Source organism: Carya illinoinensis, chromosome 4 (assembly GCF_018687715.1).
Source record: "Carya illinoinensis cultivar Pawnee chromosome 4, C.illinoinensisPawnee_v1, whole genome shotgun sequence".
Taxonomy (NCBI): domain Eukaryota; kingdom Viridiplantae; phylum Streptophyta; class Magnoliopsida; order Fagales; family Juglandaceae; genus Carya; species Carya illinoinensis.
In genome coordinates, this window is record NC_056755.1 from 40,788,045 (window position 1) to 40,806,049 (window position 18,005).

General features: G+C 37.4%; 1 protein-coding gene across 4 annotated transcripts; it reads left to right on the top strand.

Annotated features, from left to right (window-relative positions):
- Positions 1 to 711: 711 nt before the first annotated feature.
- On the top strand, positions 712 to 17,523 carry LOC122308405 (CCR4-NOT transcription complex subunit 10-like). Of its 4 annotated transcripts, XM_043121705.1 has the most exons (7): positions 712 to 1,262; positions 3,058 to 3,144; positions 7,337 to 7,516; positions 7,629 to 7,715; positions 7,793 to 7,864; positions 14,954 to 16,826; positions 17,088 to 17,523. In XM_043121705.1, exons 1-7 carry the CDS (start codon positions 1,062 to 1,064, stop codon positions 17,120 to 17,122), a joined length of 2,535 nt encoding a protein of 844 aa, XP_042977639.1. In that variant the 5' UTR covers positions 712 to 1,061; the 3' UTR covers positions 17,123 to 17,523. The 4 variants fall into 4 exon arrangements, with proteins under 4 accessions (XP_042977639.1, XP_042977637.1, XP_042977638.1 ...); XM_043121703.1 differs by having other exon boundaries at positions 14,954 to 17,523; XM_043121704.1 differs by having other exon boundaries at positions 7,340 to 7,516; positions 14,954 to 17,523.
- The last annotated feature ends 482 nt before the right edge of the window (positions 17,524 to 18,005 follow it).

The window sequence follows — 18,005 nt, forward strand, 5'->3', positions numbered from 1 at the left end:
TTTGTGCATTGGGCATGTTTCATGCATCTTGTTTGAGTTATATGTGTTTTTATCTGGTAGTGTTTGGGTTTTACTTACCTGCGGTACCATTCGTGGTTCCGTAGCTTTTGGTGCAGGAGATGAGGTTGAGGAGGAAGAGGCTGAGCCCGAGGATGCGGCTCCGCCGGGTTGCTGATGTTATCTTTTTATTTGTTTAAAACTGTATTTGTGGTATATGTAATATTTTATCTATGTACGTTTTAAATAGCTTGTATTATGTTAAGAAAAATTCTGGTACTTAGTTATATGACTTTCGTTATCCGCTGCGTTTTTCTTGTGCACATTTGTTGCCTTTGCACACACTTGGCACCCGTCGATAGGATGGTGATCCGGGTTGTCACCATCCGGACGTCTCGAATTCCCCGTGTTCGGGCGTGGGGATTTTGGGGGCGTCACACGACATATGCATAGTGTATAGTGCCAGCATAGTACTGCATAGTAAGCTAGCATAGTCCCCTTTGTACGCCTATATATATCGTTGAATTTTTTAAGAAATTTATAACCTTTCTGAGATCTATCTCTTTCTCTCTCATTTTAAAAGTTTTATAATACGTTATGGTTCTCTCTTTTCTATAATTTCATAACATATATAATGTTTTTGTGTTTATATTATTTTTATATAATACATTTTATATTTTAAAATGGGAAATGGCCATATCGGTTAAGATGAGCCCAAACGACATAAAAAAGAAAAAAATGAAAAAGAAAAAAGAAACTCTCTCTCTCTCTCTCTCTCTCTCTCTCCCCGTCTCTCCCAATTTTGGCGCAGTCTTCGGTTCTCTATCTTTGCCGATCGGACACAACTAATCGAAAGAAACTCAAACGAGTGTCCTCCTCTACAATAATCACAAAACTTAGGATTTCAGAAACTTGAAATTGCCCTCCCTAACCCGCACTCTGATTCCCACTTGAAATTTCAAATTTTAGGGTTCTTTTTTAGATTTTCACTTAATTTCTGTTCGGATTAGGCCATTAGGATAAGTTACTCATATTCTCAGCCTCCGATTGGTCGATCCGCCGGAATGGACGCGCGAGACTCATCGTCATCGACTGCTGCCGCTGCTCCCAATCGCGACGGGTCCTCGGGCTCCGATGAAGACGCCCTTTTATCCGTTGCGGCCGCTCTAGCCAAGGACGCCGCCTTGCACTTTCAGTCGGGGAATTTCGCTGAGTGCGTCGAGGTCCTGAAGCAGCTCTTGCTCAAGAAGGAAAACGATCCCAAAGTAAACTTTTTCACTCTTTAGCATGCATGTTTCGTCACCGATAAAAAAAAGCATGCATGTTTCGCTTCCAGATCACATTTGCTTTATATTTTTTCAGTTGGTTCTACTTTGCATTGCGGTTCCGCGTTAGATATTAAATGGATTACTTTACATTTGCCTGTTGCTTTTCTTGGTGACTATGGAGAAACTTGCTTGGTTATGATTTAATCTTAGTAGCTATGAAGTTGTTATGTCGTGTTTGGAAATAATGATTTTAACTTCCAGCTTGTATGGGTGAAAATGCAATCGAAATATGTGATTTAATGTGACTGATGTAAGTTTGATAAAAAGACGAAAACGCGAGATAGGAAGGGTGAATCATGAACCCTTAGGGGTTGGCTCAAGTGGTAAAGGCCTTGTGCTTGGGTTATGCTCATTGCTCCCCCTAGGTCTAAGGTTCAAATCTTCTTAGGTTCAAACAATCTCTAATGGCCATCGGACTGGGGGAATTTTCCTTTGAATTACCCGAGGTGCACTTATAGGAAACTCCTTGCCGAGGGTCTGTGCATCCCCGGGATTAGTCGGAATGCTATTGCAGACACCCGGTGCCAATCAAAGAAAAGGAAGGGTGAATCATGAAACTAGTTGTTAGCTGAATTTTTTGTTCTGGTTGAAGACAGCCTTTTATACCTCTCGAAATGATTTTATTTTTATTTTTTAATTTTTGATAAGTAAAAATTCTATTCAACTAAGGTAATAGGTGAAGCTCATGTACACAGGAAGTATACTAAAGAAACACCTAAGAACATTAGACTACTAAAGCAACGAGGACATAAACTCATGAACTGCCCCACCGCTAAGAACAATGGCTGAAAACCAAGAAAACAGGGAAAACAAAAAAAATTTCCTTCCAAATGCACCACATAGTACTCAAAGGAATCATCTTTCACGCCGCTGCCCCTTGAGAGCAAGAATGAATTCTAGGCCAGTGAGCAAGTAGTTCTGTCACTGGTTTTGGCATAACCCAGGACAGTCCAGATCTTCTAAACACCCCATCCCATAACCCTTTGGCCGTATCACAGTGTAAAAGAAGATGATCCACTGATTCCCCATCTTTCTTACACTGTTGAAATGATTTGAAAAGCAGTGTTGCCACACTTGAGTTTAGATTATTTAGATAATGGTAATTCGGATTGAATGGAGTGGTAGTACCATTTTTCTAGCCAAATACTTTGATCTGTATCTTGTTGTAGGGTATGTTTCTACCACTATGAACAAGTTCAGAATTTTTTTTTTTTTGATGAATAAATAAGGTATATTGATCAAAAAATGGCAATGTCAGTACACAACTCTAATGCCCTAACTAGGTAGGCACATTAGAGACTAGAAAATCATGAAAGGCCATGCCGTTAAAATCAACAGCAATAGCCCAACTACAGAGAGTCCTAAAAAATAAAAGTTTAATAACAAGTTCAGAAAATTGGAAGGTGTTGTTAAATCAGGTCATGTTGTGGAATGAACTTGAACTTTGTTACAAAATTGCTTTTGGTTTTTATGTTCTGGAAGTCTAGCCGTACCGTATTTGTTAGGAATTTCATACATAGTGCCAAGATTCTAAGATGTTGATTTATATTTCAAAAAACTTTAAGCTGTGTCATATCCATTTAAAACCTGTTTGTAAGCATTACTGTCCATCTGTGGATCAGACCTGCTACCATATTAGTGAACATAGGCATAATTATTATGATGCAAGATGGAAGAGCTATTTTTTCTCTCAGCTGTATTAATTATGGTTTCTAATTGATATGTATTTTAGGTTCTTCACAATGTTGCAATTGCTGAATTCTTTCGGGATGGTGGTTCAGATCTGAAGAATTTACTTGAAGCACTTAATAATGTCAAGGTATGCTCTACCTTTACTCTCTGTGCTTTTCAATTTTTTGGTAGTTTATAGTCATATTAGTATCTGCTTGAATATGGGTACAAGCATTGGGCATACTATGCAACATCTTTTTCATTTTTTAATTTTTTATTTATAAAGTGCACGTTATGCAACATCTCGCCAAATAAATCCTCTTATTTACAGTGATAACTTTTTGTTTCTCCGTTCTAGATTTTTCATATGTTTGTTTTTTTTCCCTTTTGGAGTTAATGAAAATGTAGAGTGGGTCATAGAAACAGGATGGAAATTGACATTCAGTATGTTAACACTTTCTTCAGGAAATGGAAAATCAAGGCCAAGCCTATTAGTTTGATAAGTGGAGTTTATAGGATTGTAGCCATGCGAATAGATTGAGGCTGGTGTTGAAGGAGATTATCTCCAAGTTTCATAACATAATCATCAGAGGAAGGTCGATTTTGGATATAATATTAATTGTTAGTGAATGTCTGGATTCTAAAACCCACTTAGGAAAGCCAAAGCTACTATGTAAGATGGACATGGAAAATGCCTATGATCATGTTAATTGGGGTTTATGTTGTAAATGCTTTAGAGATGTGATTTTGGGAGAAATGGTGCAGTTGGAAAGACTTTTGTGTCTCCGTGGCATTTTTTTTCAGTGTTGGTGGATGGTGCTCCTAACAATTTTATTAGTAACACTAGAATGCTATGGTGGTGGGATTTCTTGGATAGCCTCCTTAGGGAAAATCCTCACTATTGGCAATCTAAAGAAACACCATATGATTGTGACAGATTGATGCTGTATGTGCAAAAAGAGTAGGTGATCTAGAGACTACCTTTTTTGTTTTTATAGGTAATCAAGAAGTTTTATTCATAAGATAATAGGCATAGCCCAAGTACACATGATGTAAGAGACCACCTTTACTCCATTGTAAGATTGGAAGTACATTGTGGAATGATGTTTTCAGTTGAATTGGATTGACTTCTGGTTTATACTTTATATTAAAAAATAAAGTCATGTGGAGCTTTCTATAAGAGTTTTGGCTCGTTTTGGATATCTGTCATTTGTAAGACTTGTTTTTAGTTTTTAATTTGTATTCATAAAGGTGCTATATATACCGCCTTTTGGTTTTAAAGTTAAATGAAGACACCTAATGGGGGTGAATAGGTGTTTTAACCCAATACAGTTGAAATTAAAATATAAAAGATCAATATATTGAGGCAACCGCATATATCAAAACCAAAATATTAGAAATGAATAAAAACAATGAACAAAAATATTTTGGTCACGAAGACAGAACATTTTAAGTTCTTAAAAACAAACTCTGGGTGTCAACTACTGCTTATAAATTACTATTGAAAAAAAGATATTGCAATCTGCTTAAGGTCACACAAACCTCTCCCCCCCCCCTCCCTCCCCTTGATTGATAAACAAAAATTTTATTTTTTTGATAGGTAATAATAGTTTTTATTCCAAGTAAATAGGCATAGCCCAAGTACACAAAAATTTTATTGATCATGAATTAGACAAAAGCCTGATTATACGGGACATATACAAGAGCATTGCCAATGCTTGCTAGTTAAGCGATACAAGGAAGTCATGAAAGGACATGCCATTACAATCAATCACAATCGACCAGTGAAGTAAAGTATTGAGAAATAGACTTCTAAGCTCATCCATTGACCGCTCTTGATCTTCAAAACTTCTTACATTCCTCTCCTTCCAAATACACCACCATAGACATATTGGGACCATCTTCCACACCGTTGCAATATGAGGGTTTCCCGGTTGCCTCACCAATAAGCTAGGAGATCGATTACCCTTTTCAGCATCACCCAAGCTAATCCCATCCGAGCAGAGAAGTTATTCCACAAGGTTGTGGCAATCTCGCAATGAAGTAATAGTTGATCTACGGACTCTCCACTCTTTTTGCACATACAACACCAATCCATGACTATGATGTCATGTTTTTGTAGGTTGTCTATTGTGATGATCTTCCCTAATGAAGCCGTCCGTACAAAAACGTTTGCCTTCAGGTGTGCTTTTGTCTTCCAAATATTCTTCTAACAAATCCTTTGTGGACTCAAACACCAGATTCTAATCCTTATCGAGTGACTCATTCAATATCTGTCCACAATAGTTCCAGAACTATAGAACTATTTTACAGCTTTCCCCCACGAACAAACATCGTATGATTTATTGGAACTCGATGAACTCATTGGCACACCTATGAATTCATTGGCTCTCTATGAAAAAGAATGACCAAAGACCAATAGGGATATGGCTTGTGTATAAGGAGAAAATTTTGTCTTTAAGGCTCAATACTTCACAAGAAATAACTAAGGTCTTTTAGAATAATGCCCAGGACTCTCCAAAAGTATTGCATCATCAAGCTAAATTAGGTTGGTTCAAATTAGGTTAGATTTTGGAGCTTAGGGAGGTAGCTCAAGTAGAGGGAAGTCTAAAGGGAGGGCGATGTGAAGACGGGAAACATAAAGGATTGGGGTTGGGGTTGGGGTTGGGTATTAGTTCTACGGGAAAAAAGGGGTTGAGGCTCAATGTAATTTTTTGGGTATTTTGGGATGTTTTGGGATTAGTGTATTTTGGATTGTTTTTGACGGGCTTTTTGGGTCATTAGGGGCTCTTTAATATGGGCAAGGTGTTTTCTTGTATACGTTCAGTGTACTTGGTTATTACTTTTGATATATATAATATTTTTACTTATAAGAAAAAGGTTAGATTTTGGATTCGAAAACCTATTAGGATTCAAATTCGGGCCAGTCGCCTTGGTTCTCATACACCTTTAGTGAACTGATGCAACAGTTTGCTGGAGTGGGTGTTGCATGTGTGTCTAGTGAACTTTCCATGTAAGGTCTTGATCAAGCTCTCATTATGAGGGAGCGTTGAGTGAGCTTTCTATATAAACCCCTAGGGGTTAGCTCAAGTGGTAAAGGCCTTGGTCTTGGTGGTATGCTCTCCCCATGTCTAAGGTTCAAGTTTTCTTGGGTGCAACAATTTCTAGGGACCGTTGGACTGGGGAACTTCTCCTTGAATTACCTGAGGTGCATTTATAGGGAACTTTTTGCCAGGGGCCTGTGCACCCTTGGGATCTGTGAGGACTTTGTTATTGGACACCCGGTGCGAATAAAAAAAAAAAGCTCTTGATATAAGCTTTGGTCGACCTTGATTCTTATGGGAGTCTAGCAAACTCACAACTTCTTAGTTTTTTATTCAATTTCAAATCAAACTTAACTCAAATCATTTACAGCTCAATTGGACTAAGTTTTTCCATTAAAATATGCCAATTCATTATTTGTTTACACTAACATGGTGGCTGCATTCATAAAATTAGGAATCACTATGGTTTCTTTTACACTATATATGATATATCATATGATGTGATTGACGCTCGCTGTTCAGTTTAATATGAACTTACTTTCTTTTCGTCTGATCACTATCACATCTCAATCACATCCTTCTCTCCATTTCGTGTCATGAATTGTGTTCTATAAATCTATTTAATTTTAATGAATCGAGTCTTTGAATTTCGTTATGGGAAAGCCTAAACAAGGATGAAACAATTTAATTTTGAAGATCAGATGTATATATTTGAATGGTTACTATATTTTGGCCTAGTAGTTTTGTGGCTTCTAGTTTCAATGTCATTTTTACATTGTTAACTTAAAAATTCCATCGTGGGTGAATTTTTAAAATTGCATAGCAGAGAATATTGATTATCCATTTGGCAACCAACATCTGAGATTGACTGGTTTGGGAACCTTGACACACCATGTATTACATCAACCCACCTATTTATTATTTTCTATATCTATCTTGAAGTCCAATAAGTTAAATCATTAATAAAGAACCACAGTGACCGTAGATGGAGTTGAATGGCCTAAATATATTCGATGCTGGTTCCAAGTAGTTTAGGACCATAGTTGCATAATTATTCCTTCTATTCTATTATAATTGATGCAAGCAAAAATGGAAACTATTGGGATAAATGTTGTCGTTTAAATCTCATTACTTATAAAAAAAACTACCTATAAAAAATTGTTGTATTCCCACTGTAATATTCATGGTCATCTCACCTAATATTCCAGAGTCCTTTAGATTGTAGTTGTTTGTTTCATCTTTGACTTATATATAGTCATTGAAATTCATTGTTGCCTTTTGGTGGTATTGGTTCAGAAGAGAATTGAGGAGCTTGCCAGTGCATCTGGAGAGCAGGTGGAGACTGCTAGCAATCTTTTGAATAAAGTTACCTTGGGGTCTAAAGGAAGTACAATGACACATCAACTTTCTGGTGCAAATAGTTCCAATGTTGTTTACACAGATGAATTTGACACTTCTGTGGCAATCCTAAACATTGTATGTTTTTTGTATGTCATTTAGTAAATTTATTGGAGGTTGCTAAAGGCTAGTTTCTTTCTTTTGTTTTTTGTTTGAATTGATTTGCTTATTTCAAGATTGATCTTATCAGGGGGTTATCTGGTTCCATCTTCACGAATATGCAAAGGCTTTATCAGTTCTAGAACCTTTGTATCAGAATATCGAACCAATAGATGAGGTATAATGGTTGTGCCATTGTTTTCCTAAGTAGTTGTAGTCTTTTATTAAATTTTTTTTCTATATATTTATGTGCAGACAACAGCTCTTCATATTTGCCTCTTGTTGCTAGATGTTGGACTTGCTTGCAATGATGCTATGAAGTCTGCTGTAAGTTCTATGTTACTTGATGGACTAGTCAGTTCATTCAAAATTTTGCATGGTGTTTTTGTACTGCTCCAATTCTTGCTCTATAGTAAATATACTATTATTAGACAGAGCATCTTCTGAACTTAATCCTTATGGTTGTATGTCCTGTGTAGCTTGGTTGGAAGATATGCTGTTGAAATTAATATTGAGATCTGAAACAAATTACTTACTTTTTGGGTGGGGTTTGTGTTCTTTTCCTGGAGACTAGGGAGTATCTGAGGCCCTAGCCAGATGAAATTAGTGTACGGTTTATGAAATGCTGTAGCTTTTTATTTAGAAGTTTTTATTAAATATGAGTTACATTTTTTATGAAGTTGTACCTCTTTATTGTTGTTTGGTAGAGTCCCAAATTTGCAAATGTTTTCCTGATTCGTAAACAAATTTTTATTGATCAAAAGAGTACACAAGAGCCCAAGTATACGGGACATATACAAGAGCAATGCCTAAGCATGCTCGTTTAGTGATATAAGGAATTCATGAAAAATCATGCCATGAAAATCAATTACCATCAATCAATGGATTAAAGTATTAAAAAATAAGTTTCTAAGCTCATCCATTGACTGCTCTTGATCTTCAAAGCTTCTTTCATTACTCTCCATCCAATGCACCACCATAGGCATATTGGGACCATCTTCCATATTCATGCAATTTGAGAGTTGCCCCGAATGCCTCTCCAAGAAGCGAGGAGGTTGCTTACTTCTCTCGGCATCACCCAAGCTAGTCCCAACCGAGCTAAGACTTCATTCCACAAAGTCATGGCAATCTCACGATGAAGTAGTAGATGGTCAACAAACTCTGCTCCCTTTGCACATACAACACCAATCCATGACTATGATTCGACATTTCTTCAACTTGTCTAGAGTGAGGATCTTCACCAAAGAAGCCATCGATACACAAAATGCTGCCTTTAGAGGTGCCTTTGTCTTCCAAATGCCAAATGCCAAATGCCCTTCCATGGGAATGGATTTGTGTTGTGCATGGTCATGACTTGGTAGAAAGAGCAGACTGTGAATATTTATTTTTTAGAGGGGCACCAAAAAATGGTCCTCGACTCCCCTCGACAAACGGGTGGAATACACAATGTCAAAGAACATAAAAAAAACATCAATTTCCCAATCTCGTGCATATCTGAGAAATGTAATATTCCATTTGGGAATACCATTGGAGATGATTAATAGGTCCACAATTGAGGCTTCTTTCATTCTTGCTAGCCCATAAGCTTGTGGATAAGTTTCCTTGAGTGCCCTATCATTGCACCAAACATCATGCCAAACTTGTCCTTGGATCCATTACGCACAGTAAAGCGGATATTTCTTGCATATGCAGCCTCTTCTTATATGCTTCCATAGCCCCACTCCATAAGGCCCACTTACCTCATTAGAATTAGAACACCATCCTCCCCATGGTTCTTCATGTTTCAATTTGATAAGATTCTCGACAAGGCCCCCCCGTTCATAGTGATATCTCCATAACCATTTGTCACGTAAGGCTTTATTGAAAGATTTCAAGTTCTGAATACCCAATCCTCTTTTAATGGGAGAGCATATTGTGGTGCATTTCACCAAGTGAAATTTAAACTCGTCATTTATCTCCTTCCCCACCACCCCCCGAAAAAAAAAAGGCCACCTTGGCGGGGAGCGGAAATAATGAGAGAAAGCAAGTTGGCAAATTATAAAGAGTACTTTTGATTAAGGTGGCCTAACTGGAGGTTAAGATATTTTCTGATTTGGCCAAGTTCACCTTCAACCCTGATACAACTTCAAAGCATAATAGGAGAGCCCTCAAAGTTTGAATTTGATCATGGCTGGCCTCACCAAAGACTAAGGTATTATTGGCAAATAATAGATGAGATATGTTGAGTGAGCTATTAGTTGCCTCCCCCACTAAGAATCAAGATATGAACCCACCCTCCATGACACTTTAAATCATCTTACTAAAAGCTTCAAAATCGCAAAAACAAAAGAGTATTGGAGATAGAGGATCACCTTGTTTCAATCCTCATGAGCTTTTAAATAAGCTTTTTGGCGTGCCCTTCACCCATATAGAGAAAACCATAGAGATACAATGATGATCCAAGTACACAATTTCTTACCAAAGCCATATCTCTCGAACATGTTGAGTAAGAATCTTCAATTGACATGATCATAGGCTTTCTCCATATCCAGCTTACACAGAAGCCCCGGCTCTCCCAACTTGAGTCTACTATCCAAACATTCGTTGGCAATAAGCACCAAGTCAAGGATTTGCCTACCTTTGACAAAGGCATTTTGAGGCTTCGATATTAACTTCTCCAACACCTTGCTCAATCCATTTGCCAATACTTTGGAGAGAATTTTGTACAACCCGCTCACCAATCTAATGGGATGCTAATCTTTTTTTGATAAGTAATGGGACGATAATCTTTTACCTTTACAAATGCATTGGATTCTCGTAAGTAGATATCTTCCATGTTTTATCATCTTTTTTATTAATAGCTTTATACGTGCATGATTAACTGGAAAAAAAAAAACTCGTTTTGGTCTGATGCAGACAAATTCTTATTTTTTTCAACTTTTTGGTGGAGTAGGGAAAAACACTGATCTACTTCTTCAAGTGGCTCTCTCTGCTTTTAATGACATTGCTTGTGATCTTACACCATAGGCATGCTACAGTTTGTGTGCATGACCTTCTTGTAAATGGTAAACCATGAAGGAGTGTACCTTCTTAGTTGACGTTGATTCCCTGATCGTTGTAGAAAAGAGGCCTGCATCCACACGACGACTTCCATACTATGTCTTGTGCCTTGCGTGTACTTTAGTTTAAAAAATCAAGGGATTATACCACAATGTAAAATTGCTACGTAGCTTTCTTGTGGGGTTTGTCTTGTTAAAATACCTGAAACAGTTTGCTTTTCTTTCCATTATTTCTAGGCATCTTAAAATCTAGAATAAATAAACTCTATTTCAGCATGAAAAAGTACCCAGTACTTTAAAAAATAGTGTTTTTTCTTGCTGCCCTGCATTAGTAATGTGATACATACATGCAATTAATGAGATATTTACAATATGCAGTATAGCTTGCTGTGGTAAACTTTAAACTTCTCTGTGGACCCTTCATTTAGACCAAGCCTTTTTTTTTTCAGAGGTCTCCTTGATCAAATTGATTGAGTTGGTTTAAGATTTGCCAATATCTCCAGAAGGGATCATTGGAAAAGATGTTGAGAACAATTTTGCAGCATGAATTTTTGGTAAGAAAGTTGAGAACAATGAGAAGTGACTAGTGAAAAAAGCAAAGAATGATGAAAAGAGAAAGAAAAAAGTGGATCTTAATTTGCTTGTTTGGTATGGAGAGGATGAGAGGAGGGAAAGAAAACTACTATATTATCATTATATCTTTTAAAAGGAGAACAGAAATATTTAGGATTACAAGAATGATGGACAGAAATATTATCACTTGACGCTCTTAGTATTTAGTTGGGAATAATTTTAAGGAGATTGTCAAGGGTTTTGAGATTGCATGTCCTTTCTTTTCTTTTGATATACTGTCTTATGGCTTACCTATATATATATATGTATATATATGTATGTATATATATATAAATAGTTGGGAAGGCAAAATGTTGGGCTCAGCTGGAGGTAGGGCTGAAAATCAATGGCTTTGGTTCAGTTTTGGTCAAAAACCGAAACCGCACCGGCACCTAGAAAATACATATTTCTCAACTGAAACCGATTGACAGGGAGGAAGAGAACCGGCCGGCATTCGATCGATCGGCACCGATCGATTTGGTGGTTTGAATCGGTTCCCATCACCAGAGGTCCAGAACAGTTTCCAAGCCAACAAATCCACCGAAAATGCAAAAAATAAAAAAGCTATTTAAAGTTTAAATGAGAGACGGAGGAGAGGGAAAGAGATGAGAGAAGAGATAAGCGTTGGGCTTTGGCCATGATACAGCTGCCGTGGAGTGTGGAGGTTCTTCAGAGAGAGAGCCTGACAGAGGAGCGAGGCTGTGAGTGGGGAGGACTCCTTTGGGCAGTGGGCAGGGGCTATGAGACTCAGCGATAACAAAGAAGTAGAAAGTGAAGGGCAGCGGCTGGGACTCTGTGATGAAGACGACCAAGAAGTTGGGAGCAGCGGCTGAGACTCATAACGAAAAATGGGGGGAAGAAGAAAAGTGGGATTTTTTTTTGGGGGGGGGGGGGGGGGCTTAAACGGCTAAACTCTAGCTCAGAACGACGCTGTTTGGTTTAAACCAAACGGCGTCATTCCCTTTAAAATTTTTTTATAGGTTTTTAAAACAAAACGACTCTATTTCAAGTGAAACGGCATCGTTTTGTATCATATATATGAAAAAAATATATAATATAAACCATTGGCCGGTTCGGCGGTTCGAGCAAGGGTCGAATCGGGACCAAACTGGCCGGCGTCGGTTCTTATTAATTTCTGCCGCCGGCCAACCAGTTCTTGAATCTGGTAACCGGTTCACTTTGGAGACTGTTGGTCCAGCCGGTTCCTGTACAGCCCTAGTTGGAGGTCCTTCCTATCCCTCTTGCTTTCCCATATCCCTTAACCAACTAAACAATGGAAATATACCATCCATGCTTCATTTTACTTCCTCCCTCCTTTGTCCTCCCTATTTGCTTCATAGCTTAGGGCTTCATTTTGAGAGGTTGGTAATTAGAAGCCCTGTGGACGGGATGATTTGGTATTGCAAATGATGATGGAACTTTGATGTAGATGTCATAGCTGGTGTTGTATTCATCTGTTCTATGGTTAATGTGAGCATTTGCTGGTTTTAATCATGCTTAGGGGTGTAAAAAAAAAAAAAAATTGGTGAACGGACCAGATTGGACCGAACCAGTGGGTTGGGTCCAGAATCGAGTTTGGTTCGGTCTGGTACCGGTTTTATTTTTTTTTAAATTGGTTAAAACTAGTCCGGTTTTTGTTTTTGTTTTTCTAAAACCGGATCGGACCAGATCGGTTCATATATATATATTTTAATTTTTTATATTGTATATAATTTACATATATAATTATATATAAAATAGTTTTGTATTACATGATAAATTATGAATTAATATAATATTAAATTTTAAAATTTTATATCACTATAGTTTATTGTATTAATAATTATACTAATATTATATAGTGCATATTAATAGTTATACTAATACTATATCACTATATATTATAATATACTATAATATATTATCACTATAGTAATATATATAATATCTCATATAGTATATTAAGACCGGATTGGAATTAGTAAAACCGGAAAATCCAATTTAGGAGAGTAACCGGTATGGAATCGGTTCTTAAAAATGCAAAATTGGTTCATACTAGTTTAGTGTCGAATTTAATTCAAAACGAGATCAAATCGGACTGGTTACACACCTAATTATGCTAATGTGGGTAGAGTGCCAAGCAATTTACAGGTGCTTGATAGAGGTTTGGTATTCTTCTTTTTTAAAAATGCGTTCTATGTTAATGTGACTGAAACATCCTTTATGCCTTTTTTTAAAATTAAAATATGGCATCAATTCTACGGAGTTTGCTTTGCGAAGTTGTGACAACTGCAGGGGTGGCAAATCTTGTTTTCGGGTCGTGTTTGTGTCATGTCTAGACATGAACATTCGACTATATAGGTCAATTTGAACCAAACTTGTTAAGCTATACGTGTTAAACTTCCAAAACCTTAACCCAACCCATTTAGATAACGGGTCGTGTCGAGTCATCCGTTTTGATCCGTTTAATAATTAATTAGAAATATGTTAACATGACATGACTAATTTAAATCTGTTTGTTTCATGTAAATGAGTTGAACTAAAATGCGCAAGTCATTTGACCTGATTAACATAATTTCACATGAAAGTTAAAATCTATATTTATTAATAACCACAATATCTTAAAAAATATATATTAATAATTTTCAAATTTTAACATGTATTGAAACCAATATTACAAGCCATACAATAACAAATATGAGTATAGGTCTAAAATTAAAATTCCAACAACAAAAACAATAAAAACATAAACATACTGAAAAATATCAATATTACTAATTCACAATAGTAAAATTTTAATTTTGAAATAAATTCTAAACGGGTCAAAACAGATTGATTTCATGTTAAACAGGTTGGCCTGGTTATAAATCGTGTTTTAACGGGTCAATCCATTTTGACCTGAATCTGTTAAAATTAAACCAAAACCCGCTAATTTTGTGTCGTGTTCATATTTGGTTCACGGGTCGTGTCACATATTTCCAACTTCTTCCTCTTTTTTTTTTTTTATTTTTTTTCCCGATCGGTAATAAAAAAGTTTTATTCATAATAATAGGCAAAGCCCAAGTACACAGGGAGTATACATGGGAAGTACCTAACTAGAGTTTACAACTGAAAGAAGAAAGTCATGGACATTTAGTCCGTTACAAACAATGGCCCCCACCCAAGAAAATAATGTTTTAAAGAAAAAAAACTTTCAGCTCCTCTATTGTTCTCTCATGGTTTTCGAAACTTCTATCATTTTGCTCCTGCTAAATTCACCAACACATACATATGGGGATCTCCTCGGAGGCCTCTCCAGCATGCTAGAAAATTCACCAATCTATGGGGCATGACCCATGATACTCCAAGTCCGGATTGCCACTCCTAGACAACTGTCAACAAAAGTTTTACATCAGTGGAAGATCTTTTGTTTTTTGGGTTCAGAAATGGTATTTGCTCTGTTGTGCTTCTAAACCTGACTACCTGCTACACTGTATCGCATTGAAGTGCATGTTTATGGTCACTTTTGGACCTCAATTCAAATGAAACCATTGGGATTCTTTAGATCTTATGCTAGTGCTTATCGGTAGTTGAAGCCATCTACTGGAGCTGGACTTGTGCGGTTTATAGGGTAATGATAACTCAGTTTAGATGATCTGATGCAAGGCCCCCTTTTCACTTTGGTGATGGCCTTGGTTCAAAATTTCGTGTTTATATTAAGAAAATCATACCATCATTTTCACTTTGCATGTCGACATATTTTTGTCCTTATTCCAAAATGATAACCATTTTGATCATTTGTGTTCAGGATATATTAAGTTACATGGAAAGGGCTTTCGGTGTTGGCTGCATGAGTCAAGGTGACAATGGAAACACGACCCAGCAACAGTCTGGAAACCTAGTGGCAAAATCTTCCTCTATTCCTCTCAGCAGTTCATCAGCTATGGATGTTTCTCATTCAGATTTAGCTGCTAGTGTGAATGCCTCAGAAAACTCTTTATCAAGGACCTTATCAGAAGAGGCACTTGAATATGAAACAATGTTGTCAACACTAGATATTGGTGGACAAAATTCAGTGAGGCTGTCTGGTCTTTCATCTCCAACTAATCTGCCAAGGACTGCGGTTGATAGGTCTTTTACCACTGTTGATTTGAAGCTTAAGTTACATCTTTATAAAGTTCGGTTTCTGCTTCTCACTAGGAACCTTAAGCAAGCAAAACGTGAAGTCAAGCATGTTATGAATATTGCACGTGGGAAAGATTTGTCCATGGCTCTCCTCCTGAAGTCTCAGATTGAATATGCACGTGGCAACCATCGTAAAGCCATTAAGCTGTTGGTGGCATCAAGCAATCAGACAGACACGGCAATCTCAAGCATCTTCAACAACAATCTTGGGTGTATATATTATCAGCTTGGGAAATACCATACGTCGTCGATATTTTTTTCAAAGGCGCTGACTAATACTAAATATCTTCGGAAGGAAAAGCCACTAAAGCTATCAACTTTCTCTCAGGATAATTCTTTTCTCATAGTATATAACTGTGGTATACAGTACTTGGCCTGTGGGAAGCCAATTCTTGCTGCTCGCTGTTTCCAGAAAGCCAGTTTGGTGTTCTACAACCGACCTCTGTTATGGCTTCGACTTGCTGAATGCTGTCTGATGGCTTTGGAGAAGGGACTAATAAAAGCAAGTCACGGTCCATCAGAAAGATCAGAAGTCAAAGTACATGTTGTTGGCCGGGGAAAATGGAGGCAACTTCTTGTTGAAGATGGAATATTAAGAAACAGACATGTGGATTCTGTTGAAAGGGATGATTGTATGCTGCGCGGTGAAGGGCAACTGAAGCTTTCAATGTTGCTTGCCCAACGGTGTCTGCATAATGCTTTGCACTTGCTTAACTGCTCCGAGTCAAACCATTCAAAGTATGATTTGCCTTCAAATACCTCCTTGGAAGAAAATGAATCAAGTGGAGCAGCTTCTTCGAGGAACTCAAACCACAAGAACTTGCAGAACATTGATTCGAAAACATTTACTGTAACAGTAGGTTTAGGTCAGGTTAATGCAAATGGGGATGCCAAAGAAATGAAGGGAGGAACAAGTCAGGAGCTCATACAGAACTCTCTCTCCTATTATGAAGATATTTGTAGAAAAGAAAATCAGTTGATCAAGCAATCCATTCTTGCTAACCTGGCATATGTAGAGTTTGAACTGGAAAACCCCATGAAGGCCCTGTCAATCTCCAGGTCTCTATTGGAACTTCCAGAGGGTTCCAGAATTTACATCTTTCTTGGTCATGTGTATGCAGCAGAGGCACTCTGCCTGTTAAACAGGCCAGAGGAGGCTGCTGAGAATTTATTGATCTATTTGTCGGGGGGAAATAATTTTGATTTGCCATTTAGTGAAGAGGACTGTAAACAATGGCAGGTGGAGAGAACTATCGATAGCGAAGAGTTAAATGGAGGATCAGTGACTGCCAAGATGAATTCAACCGAGGACTCGCAAGGCATTGTCTTCCTCAAGCCAGAAGAGGCTCGTGCAGCACTTTATTCAAATTTTGCTGCTGTGTCTGCCATGCAAGGTCAACTTGAGCAGGCCCATCAATTTGCAAGGCAAGCACTATCCATATTACCGAACAGTCGGGAAGCAACCCTGACTTCAATTTATGTGGATCTCATGCTCGGTAAGTCAAGAGAAGCTCTTGCCAAGTTAAAGCAATATAGTCGCGTTAGGTTCCTTCCCAGTGGTGTAATGATGAATAGATCTTCTTGATTACTGTACCAGTGTTTTTTGAGTCGGAATGTCTAGCCCTCCTCACAGCATTAGTTAGCACGTAGGTCAGCAATCCTTTTTAAGAGGATCTGTAACATATATATATAGTTCAATTTAGGGAATAAATTTTCCTGTTCGTTTTTTGCCCCTTCATATTCTTTTTCATATCTAGGATTCATTACGTGGTGGTGGCTGTGTTTTGGATAGTGCGGATGCCCACCTTTCAGATTTGAGATTTAGTTTGTTTCAGTCAATGGTGTTGTAATGCTAATCCAGTTGGTATTCAAGAATAGAGAGATCATGTGCTCCTCTAGAAAAAAAAGGAAAAGAAGAAGAAGAAGAAGAAGAAGAAGAAGAAGAAGAAGAAGAAGAAGAAGAAAGTAACTGACATTATCATTCAATTTGTATTTGAATTCCATGTCATATTTTCATTTTTATAGCCCCTCGAGCTTTATTCAAGTGTTGATACCCAGATGATCCCAGTCTTCCCAGATAACTATCTATCTGCAGTCTACTATATATACTGTTTCCCTCTCTTTACATCACCACTCATCATGTAGACGCTTTTTGAAAATAAATTAGGAAGAAAGAATAATTTTATTGGAAAATTTTCTGCAGTTACTATTTTTCATGGGATTGTTGCATGGTAGGTCACATCCTCATCAGATTAATTACCATGCAATTTAACCACTACTTCATGATATCATCTATGGATGTCCAAGCGGAATGATCAACATTATCACGAACTGCATGCCCAATGTTTTCTTCACTTTTATAGGGCCTCATCTTCGAAGAGATACAAAGACAATCTACATATATATATATATTAATTTGGATAAGATTAATGTACGGTATGTATATATGTTGATAAATGAGCGTACGTACGCTATACATGCATCTATCCATTTAACTTGGAAAATTGAGGTAGTTCTCAACCCTTCATTTTATAGGCCGGGTATATACTTATCATCATCTCGTCATGTAGACCGCGTAGCGTTCAGCCACATATATAAATACTAGTACTACTGATCTCAATTTGTATTTTTTTATGTCCCCTTTTGCTGCACGTGATCGTACGTGTTTTTCGTTC

Bases quoted from the DNA above. Each gene is read 5' to 3' on its own strand.
- LOC122308405 (XM_043121703.1), top strand. From the start codon at position 1,062: ATGGACGCGCGAGACTCATCGTCATCGACTGCTGCCGCTGCTCCCAAT. The intron at 1,263-3,057 runs GTAAACTTTTTC...TATGTATTTTAG, and splicing joins AGAAGGAAAACGATCCCAAA to GTTCTTCACAATGTTGCAAT. The intron at 3,145-7,336 runs GTATGCTCTACC...GTATTGGTTCAG, and splicing joins AAGCACTTAATAATGTCAAG to AAGAGAATTGAGGAGCTTGC.